General features: G+C 36.9%; 3 protein-coding genes across 5 annotated transcripts; 2 read left to right on the forward strand and 1 right to left on the reverse strand.

Annotated features, from left to right (window-relative positions):
* The first annotated feature begins 704 nt into the window (after positions 1-704).
* LOC111779680 (uncharacterized) lies at positions 705-8,584 on the forward strand. 3 transcript variants are annotated; one of them, XM_023659789.2, is made up of 11 exons: positions 705-1,017; positions 1,348-1,415; positions 1,861-1,922; positions 2,011-2,160; positions 2,751-2,927; positions 4,332-4,544; positions 4,995-6,251; positions 6,396-6,667; positions 7,212-7,268; positions 7,367-7,436; positions 7,847-8,584. In XM_023659789.2, the coding sequence occupies exons 1-11, from the start codon at positions 812-814 to the stop codon at positions 8,504-8,506; spliced, it is 3,192 nt and encodes a 1,063-aa protein (XP_023515557.1). In that variant the 5' UTR covers positions 705-811; the 3' UTR covers positions 8,507-8,584. The 3 variants fall into 3 exon arrangements, with proteins under 3 accessions (XP_023515557.1, XP_023515556.1, XP_023515558.1); XM_023659788.2 differs by having other exon boundaries at positions 706-1,017; positions 4,995-6,667; XM_023659790.2 differs by lacking the exons at positions 705-1,017; positions 1,348-1,415; positions 1,861-1,922; positions 2,011-2,160; positions 2,751-2,927 and adding an exon at positions 2,937-4,152 and having other exon boundaries at positions 4,995-6,667.
* Positions 8,585-8,804: 220 nt separating this feature from the next.
* Positions 8,805-14,876, forward strand: LOC111780161 (uncharacterized). The gene is made up of 6 exons (XM_087119751.1): positions 8,805-9,244; positions 10,640-10,726; positions 11,376-11,549; positions 11,643-11,729; positions 11,795-11,866; positions 12,758-14,876. The coding sequence occupies exons 1-6, from the start codon at positions 9,080-9,082 to the stop codon at positions 14,711-14,713; spliced, it is 2,541 nt and encodes an 846-aa protein (XP_086975877.1). The 5' UTR covers positions 8,805-9,079; the 3' UTR covers positions 14,714-14,876.
* A 1,714-nt stretch (positions 14,877-16,590) lies between these two features.
* Positions 16,591-17,747, reverse strand: LOC111779628 (uncharacterized). The gene is made up of 2 exons (XM_087119458.1): positions 16,918-17,747; positions 16,591-16,747 (listed from the first exon to the last, which is right to left on the reverse strand). Exon 1 carries the CDS (start codon positions 17,713-17,715, stop codon positions 16,936-16,938), a length of 780 nt encoding a protein of 259 aa, XP_086975584.1. The 5' UTR covers positions 17,716-17,747; the 3' UTR covers positions 16,591-16,747; positions 16,918-16,935.
* Positions 17,748-20,211: the final 2,464 nt, after the last annotated feature.

A 20,211-nucleotide genomic window follows, 5' to 3' on the forward strand; every position in this document is an offset into this window, starting at 1 on the left:
ATGAGACGAATTTTCCACCTTTTATCTTATAAAATTTAAATAATTATCTACACTTTTATATGCCTTCATTTTGAGTAATTTAATATTGTCACACCTTATATTTATTTTTGTTAGAGTTTATATAAAGTTATACATATTAATAATTTAATGAGTTAAAATAATAAATAAATAATCATATCTAAAAAGTTAGGTATCCAAATATTCCGTCATTATATTGTTAAACAGAGAGTGACAAACGATCTCTTTCACTCTTACTTTTGATTATGCCGCTCCCGTCTAAATCAAATTCCACTTCCCTCCACTTTTCCATTTTCTATTCTTTTTTTCCTTTTTTTTTAATTTAATCTATTTGTCTCCATTCATGATTACACCGTTGACATTAAAAAAAAAAAAAAAAAAAAAAATATATATATATATATATTTTATTTTTTTAAAAATTTATTTTGTGTTTTATACAATAGTAAAAAATATTTATAATTTTTTTTTAATTTTAAGGGAGGAGGCTGAAGATATATCGGTTGTTGCAAATATATAATTTTAAAATAATAATTGAAAATATAATAAAATGTACATTTAAAAGTCAATTATGGATGAAATAAATAAAATAAAAAGATAGTATTATGAAATTGATAATCGAGTGCGTGGATTACTTATAGCTGTAGCCAAACAGAGGTGAAATATATAAATTGTATTCCCCGCCATCTGGCTATTCCGATGCGACAAATTTTGGCGCGAAATTTGGCTTTCCTTCTTCTTGCTCCCCTTTCGACTCGGTCTCTACGTTTGTCCCCCTGTTCTTCACTCTGCAGCAATGTTCGATATCTTAATCCGTCTCGAAGAAATTAATACCCTGATATGTTCTGGAGTTAAAGCGAATAAATCACTTGCCTACTCCACTCTTCTACAAATCCAACAGGTTTCTACTACAAGCCATACTTCAATCGATGCCCTAGCGAAATTTTCTCGGGATTCGATTCGGCGTATCGTCTCCGATACTCAAGATGAAGACGAGGAAATGTAAGGCTTACTTGGATTCGTACTTTTCATTGTTTTCTGATTTGTTTGAGATACTGAATCGCAGTTTGTTTTCTTGTTATTTAAACACGGTTCAGTTGTTTATTGAGATTGAGGGCATTGTGTTATTGATTTAACTAAAACTTAGGGTAGAAATAAAGTATATGGCGCGGTTTATGAACTGTCTGGCTTCTAATTAGAATCCGCAAATGTGCAATTGAAGGCAGATTTAAGGCCGAGGATGTTATGTTGCTGATTCGGATTTATTTGCATTTAATGGTCTGGAAATTGGTAGTGTTGTGTAATTTATATTATTTTGTATTCTTCATTCAGCGCTGCACAGGCATTGAAGTGTTTAGGATTCATAATTTATCATCCATCGATCATTGCTGCTATTCCGGGTATGTACTTACGATTTGGGGTTTTCTTACAATTCCAACTGTTTAGTGCATACCTTATTTTACCCTTTACTATCAAAGAGCCAGTCTAGAAGCACTGATCACCATTCATCAGCAAAAAATGTTGGTGCTTGAGTAGAAATATTTGAATGCTTGCAATAGTGGGAACTGCCCATTTTATTTTACCTTTCGTATATTCAAATTTTTTTACAACTTATTGCATGCCCGCATGCATGGATACGCTGTATAAATGTAATTAGCTATAGAGACCAGCAGATAGGCAACGACCTGATATACTGATCTCAAACATCAGTACTGATGTGATTTTGAATATTTTTGTAAAATCTTGCTGGCTCTCGAAGCCTTTAACCGCAATATTGTTGAGAATTAGTATTACCTACTATATGAAAAAGTTTTCTTATATTTTTCTTTCTTATCCATGTTCCAGCGAAAGAAGCCAGCTTTATCCTTGATTCCTTGACAGAACTAATCATTAGAACTAAACTGAAGGTTTGTTGTATCATCCTGAACGGCATTTTCATCAACCACGCTGTTTATGCCCTCTTTCTAAACTCATCATCCAGCTACTTGGTTGCAGTCAGTTTGTAACTTAGGAGTCTGGTGCATATCAATTCAACAGCTCGATGCAGACTTTCTTGCTTTGCACTTCCATTCTTTGCTGCTGGCTGTTACTCACGCCCTTGACAATCCCAATGGGTCTTTGTCGACCACTTTTGAGGCTATCCAGGTAAAAGTTTAGTTCGATGACTTATATTGGAGCTGATATGCCTTCTCTATTCTATCACGATATGAGGTAGCCTTGGTTAAAAGCTATTACGTACAGTCAAGTCCAGAGTTCAAACTTCCCTCCCCCAATTTTTTGTGTCGTTCAAATCTGTCTCTCCAATACTGACACGTGAGGAGTTCTATGTATCTTTCATTCGATGGATATATAAGATTTTTTCCCCCATATAAAAATCCGGATGGATATTGAGTGTTTCATGACATCTATAGTTCTAGTAAATTCACAATTATAGCTAGTCCTCTCCGACATGACATAACAATTCAATGAGATCAATATATTAATTAAATAAATAGCTCTAGTTAAACTCATTATTCAAATGTTAATTAGGGATAAATTGAATGTTTAGAATATATACTCAAAAGTAAGTTCGGATTGATACAGCCTAACCTGTTTCTTTTGATAAAATTCTCAATACAGCGTAGCTTCCCTGCTTTCAGTGCTTGTGAAAAACTTGTTATTAGTCATGAAGCAAATGGACTTTTTTCTTATTCTCTTACTAATTTGTTGGTTTATCTTTTAATGCTATACTTTAGGCTATTACAAAGCTGGCAGATAAATTAAGTGATAAAATGAGAGAGTCATCCAATATATGGGCTCCTCCAGTATACAGAAGACTTCTTAGCTTCGATAAAAGAGAGAGGGATATGTCAGAGAGATGTTTGTTGAAGATCAGGTCCACAATATTACCTCCTCCGCTAGTTTTGTCCAAGGTACTCACAGATCTTTTTTCATTGCCTTCAATGTTTTAATTTTCCCTGTCAGAAACTATATTTCAGAAACGAGGTAAACTATACAACAAAGTGACAAAGGCCTCTGTACTCCAGTGGAGTAACAAAAACTTTCCACTCGGAGGTAGTGCAAGGATGAAAATTAGTGGGCACTTACTAATATACTATTTCATAAAAAAGAAAATATTCATTCCTAGTCTCCACCATGCAATGTATTAGTGATTGTTAAGATAATAAACCATGTAATCTCGGTTATCTTTATGGTAGAATATGAAGAGTGTCTACATTTGTATCTAAATATCATCTCACTAGATACTTTTTTGCTCATTCTCTACTTCTTTATATGCTCCTTTTTATTGTCAAGTTACAAATATGGCTACTCTAGATAAGGCTGTTGGAAGCTTTGGCTTGAAATAAATTGTAAATTTTTCATGGTGTTTGTTGAGAAGCGCAAAGAGTTTTGCTGTTAAGTTGTTTCCTCCCCTGGAGCTGTCTGGCTAAAGAGTTTTGAAATTTAACCTTCTTTTTTGATTAATGCCAATTGGAACAATTTTTAAAATCTCCTTTGCTTGAGTGGGAGAATATCTGGTCTGGTTCTCAAATTTCCTTCTGTGCGTCACTTGTACGATGTTTCTTATTTTAATCTAATGCTATCTTATTACTTCTCTCCAAATATGAAAAAATTGAAGAAAATGTCGTAACTCTTTATCTTTCTTAAAATGCTGTCTTAATTCACTTTGAACCCTCAGAATTGGGACTGACTCCTTTCTATCTATGACGAGTTCTTTTGCTAGAAAGATCCAGTTTTTATTTGTTATCACATTTGATATTCACAAACAGGATAATATTGTTGGGATTTAGAAAGACAAGATGTCATGGCTATCCATTAGCAGGTCTTGACAGAAGTCTGGATATTGGCTATACTATGCCATAGAATCAAACATTTGACCTCAGTCTAAGGGGTCCGGAAACAATATATTTTCATATTTGTAGATGTTTTCAATCTGGAGACCTATGTTTCCTCACCATGTGAAGCATCTACAGGAGATCGTTACTAGATATTTGGATAATTCAATGAGAAGTTTCACCTCTTGTAGCTTGATATGATGCAACCAACAACCATTATCAGTTGATGGTTGACAACACAATAAGGGCAAATTAGAACACCATTCTTGGGGAAAATGAAGTTGGAAGAAAAAACCATGAGGTGCTTCCAAGCTTATCTTCTAGTTATTTGACAAAAGCCCGGTGATAGGGCCCTGAATATAACTAAAGTTGTTGGGCAAGGCCAATCACCTGGGTATGGTTTTAGAGGGAAAAGATCATAAGAATATGAAGCACATAGTACTTAAAATGTCTTATATACTAACTTTTATTCTTCAACAGGCGCTTGTGAAAGATATGAAGGAATCGTTGCTTAATGGAATGGATAAGTTATTAAATCTCGGAATGAAGGTTCCGACTATTGCAGCTTGGGGTTGGTTCATCCGGATACTAGGATCTCATTCCATGAAGAACAGAAATTTAGTAAATAAAATGCTTAAAATTCCAGAGCGGACATTTTCAGATCACGACCCTCAAGTTCAGATTGCCTCACAGGTACTTCATACTGCATCTCTCTTCATATGCGATTCATCAACCTTCATAATATAAGGCTATTATAAACTTTGCCTTAAGTTTCAAGTTGGTTTGAATTGCATATTTTATGGCATGCTCTCGGAAGTAAAAAACAAGAAGTTAATGGCATGCAAATATAATCTACAATTGCAAGCCTTCCAGTTCAAAGTAAAACACGAGAGATTGTATAGGACTCGGTTAACCAGGATAATCATCCTTGTATCAGTTGGGCTTCTCTGAAAAACTTCTGCTCATGGGACTATGGTAGGCTGAAAACTTGAGACTACAAGTTTGAGTGACACAGACAATCATTGGAGAATCGTGATTATATTAGCTCTTATTAAAAAGCAGATTTTGGTGCTTGATGAAAGTTATGTTACTAATATATTTGAATTTCGTTCTTGTAAAAATTTTGATGTCTTGACCTTGCAGGTTGCATGGGAAGGCTTAATTGATGCTCTTGTTCACAGTCCAACTCTCCGGTGTGAGATTAATGTGGTCAAGGGAGAGGAAAATAATCAAACGGTGCAAATATTAAATGGGAATGATTGTGAAATCCAAGCAAATGGGGTTTCAAAAAGTATAAAGCTGATCATGGTGCCTTTGGTCGGTGTCATACAGAGTAAATGTGACATATCTGTTCGCTTGTCATGTTTGAACACATGGCATTATCTGCTCTATAAACTTGACTCATTTGTTAACAGTCCATGCATGATAAAACTGGTATTAGAGCCTATTCTCGAGGCAATTTTCCGGCTTATTCCAGATAATGAAAATATCAGGTTGTGGAGTATGTGCTTAAGTTTGTTGGATGATTTTCTGTTGGCAAAGTGTTCACACATGGATAATGATTTAACTGTCCAGTTATGCTACAAATCAGAAGCGACACTGTCTGAGATTGAATACCAAGAAACTGGTAAAAGGTTTTGGAAGCAGTTTCCTATAAGGTGGTTGCCATGGAATCTAAATCAGCTGGCCTTTCATTTAAAGATGATTTGTGTTATCTCAACTTCAGCATCAATGGAGACCTTCAGCAATGAGAATAGGACTTTCGCATATGATACTTGCCACAGGTTATTTAAATCTGTCTTAAAAGGAGTCCAATTAGAGCTCAAAAAGCCGTCTGCGAATTATGATGATGTTATGCTTGGTTTGAGGGAAATTTTAAGATTTTTAAGATATCTGTCTGATAATCTAAGTGGCGAGGGCTATATTCACCATCATTTACATTATGCTATCCTCCACTTTATTCGGGATGTCACCAAGGAGTTAGAACCTGCTATACTAGGATCCCCTCTTTATGAGGTTGAATTAGACTTCAAGGAAATGGATGGAGTCCAATCAGTCAATCACATCAGCTATGCACAAGTTCTTGGTGTACCGTCTATATCTTACATGGATAAGGTATCACCTATAGTTTATTTAATTGTAATGTACAGTTCAGTTGCAGTTCAGTCTACTTCGACAATGTGCCTTACGGATTGTATCCTAAAAGAAATGCACGAATATTTCAAACTTGTATTTTCTTCGTTCATACCTCCAGTTAGTCTTCTTGCAGCTATTTTAATTTTGTATAAAAACATTGTGCCCACTAGCCTGAAGATATGGGTAGCAATAGCAAAAGGTTTGATGGAGAGCAGCAATATGAGGAATAATATCCCGTTGAAAACAAAGTCAGAAACTGAAGGGGTGAATACCATATGCTATCTCCTCTCTTACCCTTTTGTTGTATGCTCTTCCAAAATATTGTGTGGCTCCACACTGGAGAATCTTGTGCTTGAATCTGTTGTCCAAGTTTGGAAGTCGCTTTATAGTTCTGTGAACACATTGCAGCTTGACAGTTCCACGAGTATCTGTTTCAATGAGGATTTGGCTTCTATGTTAAGCAGATGCCTCAATGATCAAAGCATGCCTGGGTGTGGGAGTGAATCTTGTTCAAGTTGTGAAGGTTTTAGTGCTGATTTTCTCTCGATATTTGTTGACATTGTCATAAACATCTTGAAAGGGCTTCAAAGTTCCGAAATAAGATCAGGTAGAATTACGAGAGAAGACAGTAACTGTGAAAAATCCTGCTTCAACAGTTCTAGCTTGAGATTGGCCGCCAGGTAAATCCAAACATTACTCGCTTGATTATATTGAAAGACCAATAACAAGTCGTCATGCACTTATTCGCTTTTATTTGAATAAATATGCCTCATATAAGGGAATTTATGATGATGATTTCTTAGGAACTTGAGTTAATTATATAATCATGCCGTTAGTTTCATGATATACACACACACACACACACACACACACACATTTTTCATCTTAAACTAAATCAAGTGTTAACTTTACCTTTTCCATTTCTTATAATTTTGAAATAGATACTGATTTGGATTTCATTTATTCAGCTGAAAGGCTGCGTTTCTAAGAATTACGAGAGTTAAAATGAAAACTCTAGTCCTATGACATCTTTGCTTGTGGAAGCTTACAAAACTAATCTTCTGGAATATGTGTCTATATTTTGGGAGAGGTTAATGTGGCACCTCTAAAAAACGCCATATAAATCACAATTAATGTTTCAAGCCATATTAATCTGTTCGGTCTCTCTGCATGGTGTCTATCCTCCACTCTCCTTAACTCTTCAGTTTCTTGTTCCCGGTACAGATTTATTGAACTATTACGGATTAAGCGAGGAAAAAATACATCACATTGGCTTTCCAGGTATTTTGGAACAATTATTGCAATAATCTGCTTGTGCAAGTTAATTCCTCTTTGCATTTTACTTGCGTTAACATCTCACCCTAGTAAGGATGTTGCAGAGTATTTTCAGCATTGGCTCAATTCGTCAGCTGCCTTCACTTGAAACAAGATATATTTGAGTTCGTAGAGGTACTTTTTCATCCATCTGATCCAAACACATTGCAAAACACGCGTGATTTATTTGCATACCACACGAACATCATGGCCATGTCAGACATTGGGATCATGCATTTAGTTGAGGCATATGACAGGAGTGCAGGATTAGGACTTGTTCTCATACTCTTTTGATTGTGGTGGTGATTATGATCATGAAATGTTCATTTTTTATACTACTTTATTGCAATAAATTTCACTGTCGACATATCATCTTGATATGGGTGAACTGTGCTCAAGAATTCACGACTTGAATAACTCGTTTCTCATTTTATTTCCGATTGGTGGTCATGATCCTGAAATTTTCTTCTTTACGCCTTGGAGTTTTAAACTGTTATTCTTAGTCTCTTTACTGACATTATTTAACACTTGCCTTTGATTACCAGATTATATCCTCTCCATTGCTTTTGTGGTTGACCAAAATGGAGACATTGGAAGAAGGCATTACCAGCCAGCTTCAAATCCTGTGGGCTGAAATCATTAGTCATTTGCAAAGGGGCTGCCCTTCATTAGTCTTCGACTCGGCCTTTCTGAAGCTGTTGGCACCTCTACTCGAAAAAACTCTTGACCACCCAAATTCCTCAATTTCAGAGCCAACCATTACTTTCTGGAATTCCTCATTCGGTGAACATTTAGTTGCACGCTACCCACAAAACCTGCTTCCTATACTGCACAAGCTATCAAGAAATGGAAGAATAAAACTCCAGAAGAGATGCTTGTGGGTGGTTCAACAATGCCCTGCAAGACAAGAAGATGCCAACCCTCCCTTTAGCCACAGAGTGAGTGCAACATCCATCAGGAGCTCAAAAAGAATAGAACTAATGACAACTAATAATCAGGACAAGCACAAGGAGGACATCCCCACTTCCAATTCAAAAAGGAAGAAGATAGAATTAACTCAACATCAGAAGGAAGTAAGACGAGCTCAACAAGGGCGGGCACGGGACTGCGGTGGACACGGCCCGGGCATTCGAACTTACACAAGCCTTGATTTCTCACAAGTGGTTAATGATTCTGAGGAGAGCCAGGACACCCAGAATCTATAAACTCCATAAGCTCACACAACTGAGCCATGTTGTAAATGTACAGAACAAAATTAATTTTTTAATTAATTAGTTTGGTAACGAATCTTAATTAATTAATTAATCTACCATGAGAATTAAATTTAAAAGGCCATTTATTAGATTAGACATTTAAAATTAGTGGATAATTTTGTGAATGCATTAAAATAATAATAATAATAATAATAATAATAATAATAATATGGAAGGGGGCGCGAGTGGTCCGAGTCAAACTGGTTTCTCAATTTAGTTGACCATTTGACTTTAGTTTTTATTTAAGCTTACTCTCTCTCTGTCTCTCTCCTCCTTCGAAATAAACGCATTTCAGCTAAAACAGAAGAAACCAGGTGTCCTCCTTCACAATTAACCCAGACTTTAGGGTTTCAAAACCTACAACTTCCATTGATTTCCAGAATTTTTTTCCATTTCGTAGTTCATAATCTCTCGATTTTCTTCTATCGCATTGAGAATTTTGAACTTCGAAAATTTAGGGCTTCTTTCGCCTCCCCCTCATTTCCTTTTTTGCAACCTGGCCCTTGATTTTGTTTCTTTTATTTAATGGACGCTCGTGATTCATCTTCGTCGGCCGCTGAGGACGATGGAGCTCTATCCGTCACTGCCGCTCTTGCCAAGGATGCTGCATCGCTTTTCCAATCGGGCAAGTATGCTGGGTGTGTAGAGGTTTTGAATCAGCTGTTGCAGAAGAAAGAAGACGATCCTAAGGTTTGATTTCTTGCACCATAATCTAATTTTGTCTGATTGTTTATTTATTTATTTTGCTGAGGATTTCGTTAATTCCTTGTGTATATGTGCGGATGCGGTTTAGTCTTTTGAATTCAATGATGCGAAATGTTGAGCTCAGAAATAATATGGGGCGCTTTTTTTTCCCCTTGTTTTCCTCCTTAGCGAATATCGAGTTTTTGAATTATTTGTGGATAACATGCTAGAACTACGTGCAATTCCGTTGTATTATCTAACGACGCCTAGGCTATGCTGAGAGGAAATGAAAATAGGGGGTAATTTTCAGTGAATGTTATCATTTTACTTGGGTTTTATGATAATTAGCAAGATTTTAGGCTCGGGTGGTAGCATTTCTGTTCATACACTATTTAATTTCTGTTTATCATTGGTCAATTTGAATGTTAATCCTTCTAGTCATAGAATCGTTACCTAAACCTCTGATGTGAAGGTGACACGCGTTTAATAGAATTTTCCCAAGCAACTGATGACCCTGGAAAATATTTGGAACAAGCAATTGTGATAAACTCCGCTAAAGGCTCCATAATCATTTAAGGAAGATTGGTTTCATCCCCAAATTCTATTCTTACAATATCCTGAGCTTTTCATTTTTGAAGTATGAAGAGAAATCCAGAGGAGGAAAAAAAAAAATGTAATCATGATCCTGCCAAGTGCTAATGGCAATGAGAATTTTGTTGTTTTTGTTAGTCTTTCCAGTGTCCTTTCAATATAACTGTGATCAGATGTGCATTGTTGGCAAAAAGAGCGTTGAGTGACTTGGAATCTTGTTGGTGTAAATTATATATCACTATTTTTTTTTTTTTTTTTTTTTAAATTCATTTTAGCAATAGGTTAATCTACAACTTTGGCATGATCCTTCCTCAAATTATACCTGGTTGCATATTTAGAGAATGGCTTCAGATCCAGAATGAATTATGATATATGTTATGGTGACTCTTTTATTATTGTTTTTGTTGGGCTGAGGGTAAGGTTTGAGATGAGGTTGCCTAGACACCACTACCATACTTCTTTTTTGAGTTATTTAACCACATAAATTTTGGGCAACAAAATCATTAGTTTTCACATTAATCAATTGGCACTATTACAAGTATTTTGTTTTAAGTTTTTAACTCGGCACATTCTGATGCTCTTGATATACATTTGTTTGGATTCTTGGTGTCGATTTTGACTTCAATCCAATCTTTAGGACTGCATCTTTTATAAGGAGCTTAAGGATATCTTGGTGTCAATGATTTGTTGTTACTAAACAAGTTGCTTACATTGGGTTTGGCTGCCTATCTATTTTAATCTTGATGCTTCATTTGGCACTTATTTGAAAAAACAACCTGTTAGCACTTCATATATAGATATCTTTCTCAGGTGCTTCATAATATCGCCATTGCCGAATACTTGAGAGATGGTTGTTCCAATCCGAAGAAGTTGCTTGAAGTATTAAACAATGTCAAGGTATGCCGTTAGCTCCAAAGGGTTCATGTGTACTTTGTGTTCCTGTTTATTTTAACTACCACAGTATTTATGTTCCTGGTAATGTTTATTATTTTCCTTCCTTTTGGAAGAGCTGTTGTTAATCACCTCAATCCATTGCCTACCATAATTGAACTTCGAAGTCTCGTATAGATAAAGATCTTTTAAATCATTGATTTGGCATAGGACTCATTATACATTTTTCTTATTTTTGGACGCCTTGTTCAACTACAATAAAAATTCCGTTCTTAAATTAATGATATTACCAACCCCTTCACTATATGTAGGAGTCTCTTTTTGTTTGTTTCATCAATGTAAAATCTTGGTTAAAATACCATTTTGGTTTTGTAGCTTGGGCTTCGTTCCATTTTACTTTCAAATATCCAACTTAAGTGCATGTATTTTCAAATCTTAATTCTAGTCTTTGTTATTAGTTAATGTTGATTTCTTTTTATTTTTATTTTTGATACTATAATCACTTCATTCTATAGTTCTTTGACTGAAACTCTGAATAGAGATGCCATAATACTTTCCCCACTTCCATATTCACTTTCTTGGTATTTTCGGCCATTGCACGATGACTACATGTACTCATCTTTCTGCCAAATCTTGTGTGGATGTGCTTGTTCAGAAAAGAACCGAGAACCTTGCAGTTTCATCTGGAGAACAAACAGATGCTCTCAACCCTGAAAATAAGAGTACTTCCGGTAAAGGAAATAATGTATCTGCTCATCAGACTGCTGCAAACAATGCTAATATCGTATACATGGATGAGTTTGATGCCTCCATTGCTACCCTAAACATTGTAAGTTAAATGCAATAGGGAAGAGAAACTAATTATTTGAAGAATATTTTTATTATTGATCTGATCGTGACAATTTATAATGTCTATTTACAGGCTATCGTATGGTTCAATCTTCATGAATATACAAAGGCATTAGCAGTTCTTGTACCTTTATATCAAAATATTGAACCCATTGATGAGGTACTGAAGTTTATTCATTATATTAGTGATTGGAATTTTCCTTTAATTATGCTATTGATATGCAGACAACGGCTCTTCATATCTGCTTTTTACTGCTGGATGTTGGATTAGCCTGCCGCGATGCATCATTATCTGCAGTAAGTAGTCTTGTTAGAGTTTTGCCTATCGTTTGCAGACTTTAAATTTCAGTAGTCTTGGACTTTCAAGTTTTAATATGTTGCTAGCACTTGTTATCTTGTCCTATAATTTAGAAGGATTACATGTTTTCATGTTTCTTTAGCTTTATCAAATTTATATAGGAAATCTTTTAAGTAATATAGTTACAAACGGCCCAAAGCCCACCGCTAGTAGATATTGTCCTATTTGAGCTTTCCCTCAAAGTTGTTAAAATGCGTCTGCTAGGGAGAGGTTTCCACACTCTTATAAAGAATGTTTCGTTCTCCTCCCCAACCGATGTGGGATCGCACAATCCACCCCCTTTCGGGGCCCAGCGTCCTCGCTAGCACTCGTTCCCTTCTCTAATCAATGTGGGACTCCCCAATCCACCCCCTTCGGGGCCAGCGTCTTTGCTGGCACACCGCTTTGTGTCCACCCCCTTCGGGGCTCAGCCTCCTCGCTGACACATCGCCCGGTATTTGGCTTTGATACTATTTGTAACGGCCTAAGCCCACCGCTAGCAGATATGGTCCTCTTTGGACTTTTCCTTTCGAGCTTTCTCTCAAGGATTTTAAAACCCGTCTGCTAGGGAGAGGTTTCCACATTGAATGCTTCGTTCTCCTCCCCAACTGACGTGGGATCTCACGAGTTAGATTTACCCCTTTGCCAGGGCAGCTATGTTGCTGGTGTTTCTGTGTATATGTCATGTGCTCTCTCTTCACTGTGTTTTCAGGAATTAGTACCGTTTGTTCTTTCTGTGCATATTTTCTCGTATGTTTTTTTTACACTTCTTTCTTTAGTGGAACTGAAATCTGCTGACAAATGCATGATTATGTATTGAAAATGGTTTTCTCATGTTTTTTTTTTGTCAGGATGTTCTACTTTATCTGGAAAAAGCCTTTGGGGTTACTAGTATAAGCCAAAGTGAAAATGGAAGTACAGGGGTACAACAATCCACAAACGTGGTGGCAAAATCTTCGTCTGTTCCTACCAATACTTCTGCCTTTGAATCTTCCAATTCAGATTTAGCTGCAAGTGTCAATGCCTCGGAAAATTCTCTATCGAGAACTTTGTCAGATGAGACATTTGAGTACGAGTCCATGTTATCGACGTTGGATATTGGTGGGCAAAATCCAGCAACACAGACTGGTTTTTCATCTTCAAATGTTCTTTTAAGGATCCCAGCCGATCGGTCTCTATCTACAGTTGATTTCAAGCTTAAATTGCAACTATATAAGGTTCGCTTTCTTCTTCTCACTAGAAATTTAAAGCAAGCAAAGCGTGAAGCAAAGCACGCCATGAACATTGCTCGTGGGATAGATTCATCCATGGCTCTTCTCCTAAAGGCTGAACTTGAATACGCCCGTGGCAACCATCGTAAGGCCATGAAGCTACTTCTGGCATCGAGTAACCGAACAGACATGGGGATTTCAAGCATGCTAAACAACAACCTTGGCTGCATATATAATCAACTTGGGAAGTATCATACATCAACAGTATTCTTTTCCAAAGCCGTGTCTAATAGTTCAGCTCTCTGGAAGGATAGAAAACAGACAACTTTTTCACAAGACAACTCTCTTGTTATCGTCTATAATTGTGGTGTTCAGTACTTGGCTTGTGGGAAACCATTCCTTGCTGCTCGATGCTTTCAAAAAGCCAGTTTGATTTTCTATAACCGCCCTCTGTTGTGGCTCCGACTTGCCGAATGCTGCTTAATGGCTTCAGAGAAGGGGCTTCTGAAGAACAACAACCTTGCTGATTCCGATAGATCGGATATCAAGGTTCACGTTGTTGGAACAGGAAGATGGAGGCAGCTCGTATTGGATGATAAAACTTCGAAGAATGGTTATGCATATTCCTCTGGTAGAGAAGACGAGCATTTCAGCATCGAAGGACAACCTAAGCTGTCTATAACTCTTGCTCGGCAATGTCTCTCTAATGCCCTGTACTTGTTAAACCATTCCGAGACCAGCTTTTCGCATTCTGTATTGGCCTCTAATTCTACCTTGGAGGAGAGAGATCATCCAACTGAAGTGGCAGCTTCCAGGAGATATTATAAGAACTTGCATTGTATTGATTCCAAGGCCTCCGCCGCAACTCTAGGCTCATGTCAGATGAATGCAAATGGTGATACAAAAGAACAAAAAGGTGCTACAATACAGGAACTTGTGCAAAACTCCCTCTCCTGTTATGAGGATATTTCTCGGAGAGAAAACCTGTTGATTAAGCAAGCACTTCTTGCCGACCTGGCTTATGTGGAGTTAAAACTAGGGAACCCGTTGAGAGCCCTGACAATTGCAAGGTCGCTTATGGAGCTTCCAGGATGTTATAAAGTTTATACATTCTTAGGCCATGTTTATGCTGCTGAGGCCCTTTGCTTACTAAATAGACCAAAAGAAGCTACCGAGTATTTATTGTACTACTTATCCGGAGGAACTGATTTCAAACTGCCATTCGGCCAGGAGAACAGTGAGCTATGGCGAATCGACGGGGTTGCTGATATCGAAGGGGTAAATGGAGGTTCGACAACGACGGCTAATAACCCATCCCGGGAGGAACTTCATGGTATCAAGTTCCTCAGACCAGAAGAAGCACGGGGAGTCCTCTTCGCAAATTTTGCCACTGTTTTGGCATTACAAGGAGATCTTGAACAGGCCCAACAGTTTATCTCGGAAGCGCTATCGATCATACCGAACAGTCCAGAAGCCACTTTGACTGCAGTTTATATCGATCTCGCTATCGGTAAGTCACAAGAAGCTTTTGCCAAATTGAAACAGTGTAGTTGTGTAAGGTTCCTCCCCAGTGGATTGACAATGAAAAGATCTTAGTGATTGTTATAAGTTAAGTATAACTGGTGGCTTTGTATTAATGTCCTGCCCTCATGTTAGTACTACTCAACGGGGCTACTCGGCTAGATATAGCAATCTTTAGGAGGATCTTATAACATAGCTCACGTCAGAAAATAAAAATTGATGTTCATTTTTTTTTCCATCTCTAGGGTTCATTAGTAGTTGTGTAATTTTTTTTTTTTTTTTCCGGTTGAGTTGGGTTGGGTTAGCGTAGATGCAATCGTTACAGAGCTTTTTTTAGAAAGAAATTTAAAAAAAAAAAAAAAAAACATTATTCTCTCTTGTAATGAATTGAAAGACTATAATTTTGTAGGGCTAAAGTTCAAATCTATTGCCAGCCGATATTGTCTATTTTCACGCATTATATATTGTTGTTAGTCTCACTCTTTGTTTTAAATCGTGTTTACTAGATAGAAGTTTTCTTGTATTAATGTTTGTTCTCCTTTTCAATCGATGTAGAATTTCACAATTCACCCCCTTGGGGGCTAGCGTTCTTGTTGCACACCGCTCAGTGTCGGGCTATGATATCATTTGTAAAAGCTCAAGTTCATCGTCGATTATCATATGGTCCAATTTGGATCCATTTTTAATGATTAAAAACATGTATTAAAGCAATATCCGGTGAATTCAATATCCATTCTTATCCCACCTTACATTGGAGAAAGCACTTATCTTATCTAACTTTAAACGCTTGAAATATCTCTGGTTATGTGTGTTGGGATGAGAAGGTTCCTCAAATTATTGGGTACACAAACAACCATCTCTGTAATCCTTAAGAAACTAATGGACAAACACCATACATTTCCATTCAACTAAGAGACAAACTCCCCTCCATGTGCCCTCTTTCTCATTGGCTTCTCTCACTTCTTCCCTTATCCCTAGCACTTTCCTTACTTCAATTCTATTTTCAATTCTATCCCCTTTCAAGACGTCATGAATTCTCGTGATTTTATTTTTTATTTTATTCTAAAAGTCCTATTAACAGAGATAATTGTCCTCACTTATATTCTATAGATCTATTATTTGTACGTGGAGAATGAAGCTCTTGGATCTTTAGCTAAGCTTCTTTATTTATAATCTCTCACGAAAGACATCGTGATTTGCTACCAAAAAATAGAAAGAAAAAAATGACCCATAAATTTTGAACCAAAGCTATACTATTTGTAACAGCTACGGGTGAGCTTGAGTTGTTATAAAGGTTATTATTAAAATTAAAAAAAATGTAAATGTATTTTTTTTATATATAAAATAAAAAATGTATAGGTATTTTTATTAGTTTATTAAATAAATAAATAAATAAAACGGAGCATATCTAAATTGAAACATTTTAATTCAATAAAATCTCGGTCCATCATTCGAAACGTGGTGGGAGACATAAAGACAACTGTATTTGAAGGACAATGGGCCCTTTAATATTTTGACGTCCCAATCAGTCCTTTTTGGCATAGCCTCAGCGTCTACTTTTGAAATAACCAAAACCTGTTCAATTTTTCTTAATATATTAACATTTTTATCCAATTTTTCATTAAATTCTAAAATAATTTTTAAATATTCATCCACCTTGTTTTAATTAACACATTATTTATGTGCTCGATTACATATAATTTAGCTTGGGTGATGGTTGTTAGATGAACACGACTCTCCACAATGGTCTGATATTGTCCACTTTGAACATAAATTCTCATGGTTTTGATTTTAAACACATGATTATTCTCTAAATTAGTCGATGTGGGACTTTCATCAGCCAACAATGGTATTAAAATTTTAGTTAGTTAAAATTTATTTAATGAAACTTTCTAAAAATTTAAATAGTGACATTAATAAGAAAAAAGTTAAGTCAATGAGAGAGACATAAATAAGGAAACACCTAATCCATAACACAACATAACAACAATTATCACAATTTAAAAATAAATCGTTTACAAACATCAGCAAGAAAAATAAAATAAATCGAAAAAAAAAAAGACAAAGATTTGACTCGACATCCTCTCATGTCGACTCCATCAATCAAACCTGAAAAAGAACAAAAAAAAAAAAAAAAAAAAAAAAATCTAGTAAGTCAATTGTTTAATATTAATAATAATTAAAGTTATATGTAAAGAATTTAATGCAAAATTCAGAGACTAATTTGTTGGAGGAAATTAATTATGTAAAGAAAAATTAGGAGAAAAAAAGCAGATGACCTTATTTTGTTCTTGTTTCTAAAGGGAGCAAGTGTAGCCAGGAGGAGGGGTCTTCCCACAAGTGATAAGGAGCTGAAGGGCAATGGGGACATAGATATTAAGGTTAAGAGCCTTAATCTTAAGTGTAGTGCAAAGGCAAACCGCCGCTTCCAACTCAGCCAGCCCTGAGATTATAGGGCAGCACGCATTGGCTGCAGGGTCCCCTACCCCAATGTGCACCAGCCCTCCCAACAGATCCACACACCCACCCAGTTTCAGAGTGTCAATTGGGCAGGTCTCTTTCCCCGGCGGCGGCGGGCAGGGTTTCGTTCCCGGAGATGGGTTTTTGATGACTGGAGGAGCCGTCACTGGCGGCACGGTGACTGGAGGGATGGGGACTGGAGGGATTTTGATTGGGGGTTTGATGACGGGTGGGAGGTCGATAGGCGGTTTGACAGGAGGGAGGGGAACTGGAGGGATTTTGATTGGTGGTTTGACGACGGGTGGGAGGTCAATGGGCGGTTTCACGGGAGGGAGAGGGACTGGAGGGATTTTGATTGGTGGTTTGACGATGGGTGGGAGGTCGATGGGCGGTTTCACGGGAGGGAGGGGGACGGGGGGGATTTTGATTGGGGGTTTGACGACGGGAGGGAGGGTGATGGGTGGGACAATGGGTCCCTTAGGGGACTTGGAACCGGAGCCGGGCTTGACCTTCTTGGGAGGTGGTTTGCCGCAGGAGCCGCAGCCGAAAATGGGGGCGGCGGTGGAGAGGAAAAGCATGCAAACTAGAAGCAGGGCGTGGATTTTTGAAGGCTCCATATTGGCGAGCCGGGAGTGGAAGTGAAGGGTGCGGGCGGCAACTGCAGTTATATAGGAATAGTGAGGAAAACAAGAAAACAAAAACAACCCAAAAAACAAATCACGTGAACATGGGAGACCCAACCCTAACCCAACCATGTTCTCAATCACTCGGTCTAAATTAATAAAAATATTTTTAAATTTTACCGTAAATTTTAATTATTATTGTTGGATGATGAAAGTTCCACATCGGCTAGTTTAGGGAATGATCATGAGTTTATAAACAAATAATACTCTCTTTATTGGTACGAGACCTTTTGGAGAAGCCCAAACCAAAGCCACGAGAGTTTATGCTCAAAGTGGATAATATCATACCATCGTGGAAAGTCGTGTTCGTCTAACATGGTATCAGAGCCGTGCCCTAAACTTAGTCGTGCCGATAGATTGGTAAATCCTCAAATATCGAACAAAGAACTCCAAAAGAAAAGGAGTCAAACATCCTCGAAGGCACTTGGTCGTACCAATAGATTGGTAAATCTTCAAATATCGAACAAAAGACTCCAAAAGAAAAGGAGTCAAGCATCCTCAAAGTCAGTAAAAAATGACTAAGACTCCAAAGAAGTTGAGCCTCGATTAAGGGAGGTGCACTTTGTTGGAGGCATTTTGGGGAAGCTCAAAGAAAAGTCATGAGAGCTTATGCTCAAAGGGGACAATATCATACCATTATGGAGAGTCGTGTTCGTCTAACAATGATCAAAAATAGGAAAATTAGGGTAAATTTATGGGTAGAAACGTTTGGACACCTAATGCTGTATCCCTCCAATGATTAAGCTATGGGGTGGTCTGTATATCTGTGAGATAAAACAATAAAATGTAGACTACACATATTTAATAATTAATAATAAATATATATAGTAAAAAAACTGAAACAAAATGACATGAAAAGTTGAACAATCCAGACCCAATAATAAATGCCCTATGGATTTTTCCCAAATAAAGTTAGCAAATTAATGTCAACCAGCTCATTCATCCTCATTCCTTCGTTATCTTGCATGGGAATCTCTCCATTGGTATATGCACTTCTCGGATCGGTAGGATAAAACGTTTTCTTCTCTTATTCACAATTTCTAATTATAAAAAATTTCAACGTAAAAAAAATATTACTGTGCTTATTGATTCAACCGCAGCTGATATGCATTCAATTGCAAACAGAACACTGGTTGATTGAACTTAGAGACCTATTTTTACTATAAAAACTAAACATAAAACTTAACAAAAGTGTTACAATAAATATCTCATCCCAACGTTCAAATAAACACCAAAATTGGGGAGTGGTTATAGAATTTGAGCTGTTTTGGCACAAAACTATATAGCCATTATGTTTAAAAAAACAAACTGCACTTTCATTGGCGGTGTTCTAATTTTGAAGTTGTTTGTGGTTTTGCTCCATTATGGGGTGTGAGAGATACAACACAGCTAGCTACCAAGCATGTGGGGGGTGGCAATGCACGGTAGCTACAACAACACGACACACCGGTAGATGCATTTTGGGTTCCTATAATTTTGTTTAAATTTAATACTCATAGTTTTAAACGATAACCTCCATAACTCGTGTTTAGATTCAAATCTATATATATGGTTTAGTCGAATATCACAAATTATACCGTCGTTATCATTATTATATTGAGCTTTTGATCTGAAGAAAAAAAAAAATGTAAAATGTTAATTATAGACTACATTTACTTTCACATATTTTTTTGTTTCTAATTGGCATGGGTGAGATCTCACCTTAGTTAGAGAAGATAACGGAGCATTTCTTATAAGGGTGTGGAAACATCTCCCTAGTATACGCGTTTTAAAATCGTTAGGCTGACGGTGATACGTAATAGGCCAAAGCAGACAATATTTACTAGGGGTAGACATGAGCTATTACAAATGGTATCAGAGCTAGACACTAGGCGGTTTGCCAGTGAGAATGCTAGGCCTCCAAAGGGGTGGATTGGGAGACAATGGACGGTTTACTGGTAATAATAATCATACTGTCGTTGTTATTATTATATTGAGCTTTTGATCTCAAGAAAAAAAAATGTAAAATGTTAATTATAGACTACATTTACTTTCACATCTTTTTTTGTTTCTAATTGACACGTATGAGATCTCATATCAGTTGGAGAAGAGAACAGAAACATTCCTTACAAGGGCGTGGAAACTTCTCTCTAGTAGACGCGTTTCAAAATTGTGAGACTGACGGTAATACGTAACAGGTCAAAACAGACAATATCTACTAGTGATAGACACGAGCTATTACAAATGGTATTAGAGCTAGACACTGGACAGTTTGCCAGCGAGAATGTTAGGGCTCCAAGAGAGTGGATTGTGTAACAGGCCAAAACAGACAATATCTACTGGTGATAAGCATGAGCTATTACAAATGGTATTAAAGCTAGACACTGGGAAGTTTGCCAGTGAGAATGCTAAGCCTCAAAAGGAGTGAATTGTGAGATCTCACATCGATTA

Source organism: Cucurbita pepo, chromosome 18 (assembly GCF_057944985.1).
Source record: "Cucurbita pepo subsp. pepo isolate OVF chromosome 18, ASM5794498v1, whole genome shotgun sequence".
Taxonomy (NCBI): domain Eukaryota; kingdom Viridiplantae; phylum Streptophyta; class Magnoliopsida; order Cucurbitales; family Cucurbitaceae; genus Cucurbita; species Cucurbita pepo.

Excerpts from the sequence above, each read along its gene's own strand:
- LOC111779680 (XM_023659788.2), top strand. The coding sequence starts at position 812 with ATGTTCGATATCTTAATCCGTCTCGAAGAAATTAATACCCTGATATGT. Across the intron at positions 1,923-2,010 it reads TCATTAGAACTAAACTGAAG|TCAGTTTGTAACTTAGGAGT; the intron begins GTTTGTTGTATC and ends ACTTGGTTGCAG. Across the intron at positions 4,545-4,994 it reads AAGTTCAGATTGCCTCACAG|GTTGCATGGGAAGGCTTAAT; the intron begins GTACTTCATACT and ends TTGACCTTGCAG.
- LOC111780161 (XM_087119751.1), top strand. The coding sequence starts at position 9,080 with ATGGACGCTCGTGATTCATCTTCGTCGGCCGCTGAGGACGATGGAGCT. Across the intron at positions 9,245-10,639 it reads AGAAAGAAGACGATCCTAAG|GTGCTTCATAATATCGCCAT; the intron begins GTTTGATTTCTT and ends TATCTTTCTCAG. Across the intron at positions 10,727-11,375 it reads AAGTATTAAACAATGTCAAG|AAAAGAACCGAGAACCTTGC; the intron begins GTATGCCGTTAG and ends GTGCTTGTTCAG.
- LOC111779628 (XM_087119458.1), bottom strand. The coding sequence starts at position 17,715 with ATGGAGCCTTCAAAAATCCACGCCCTGCTTCTAGTTTGCATGCTTTTC.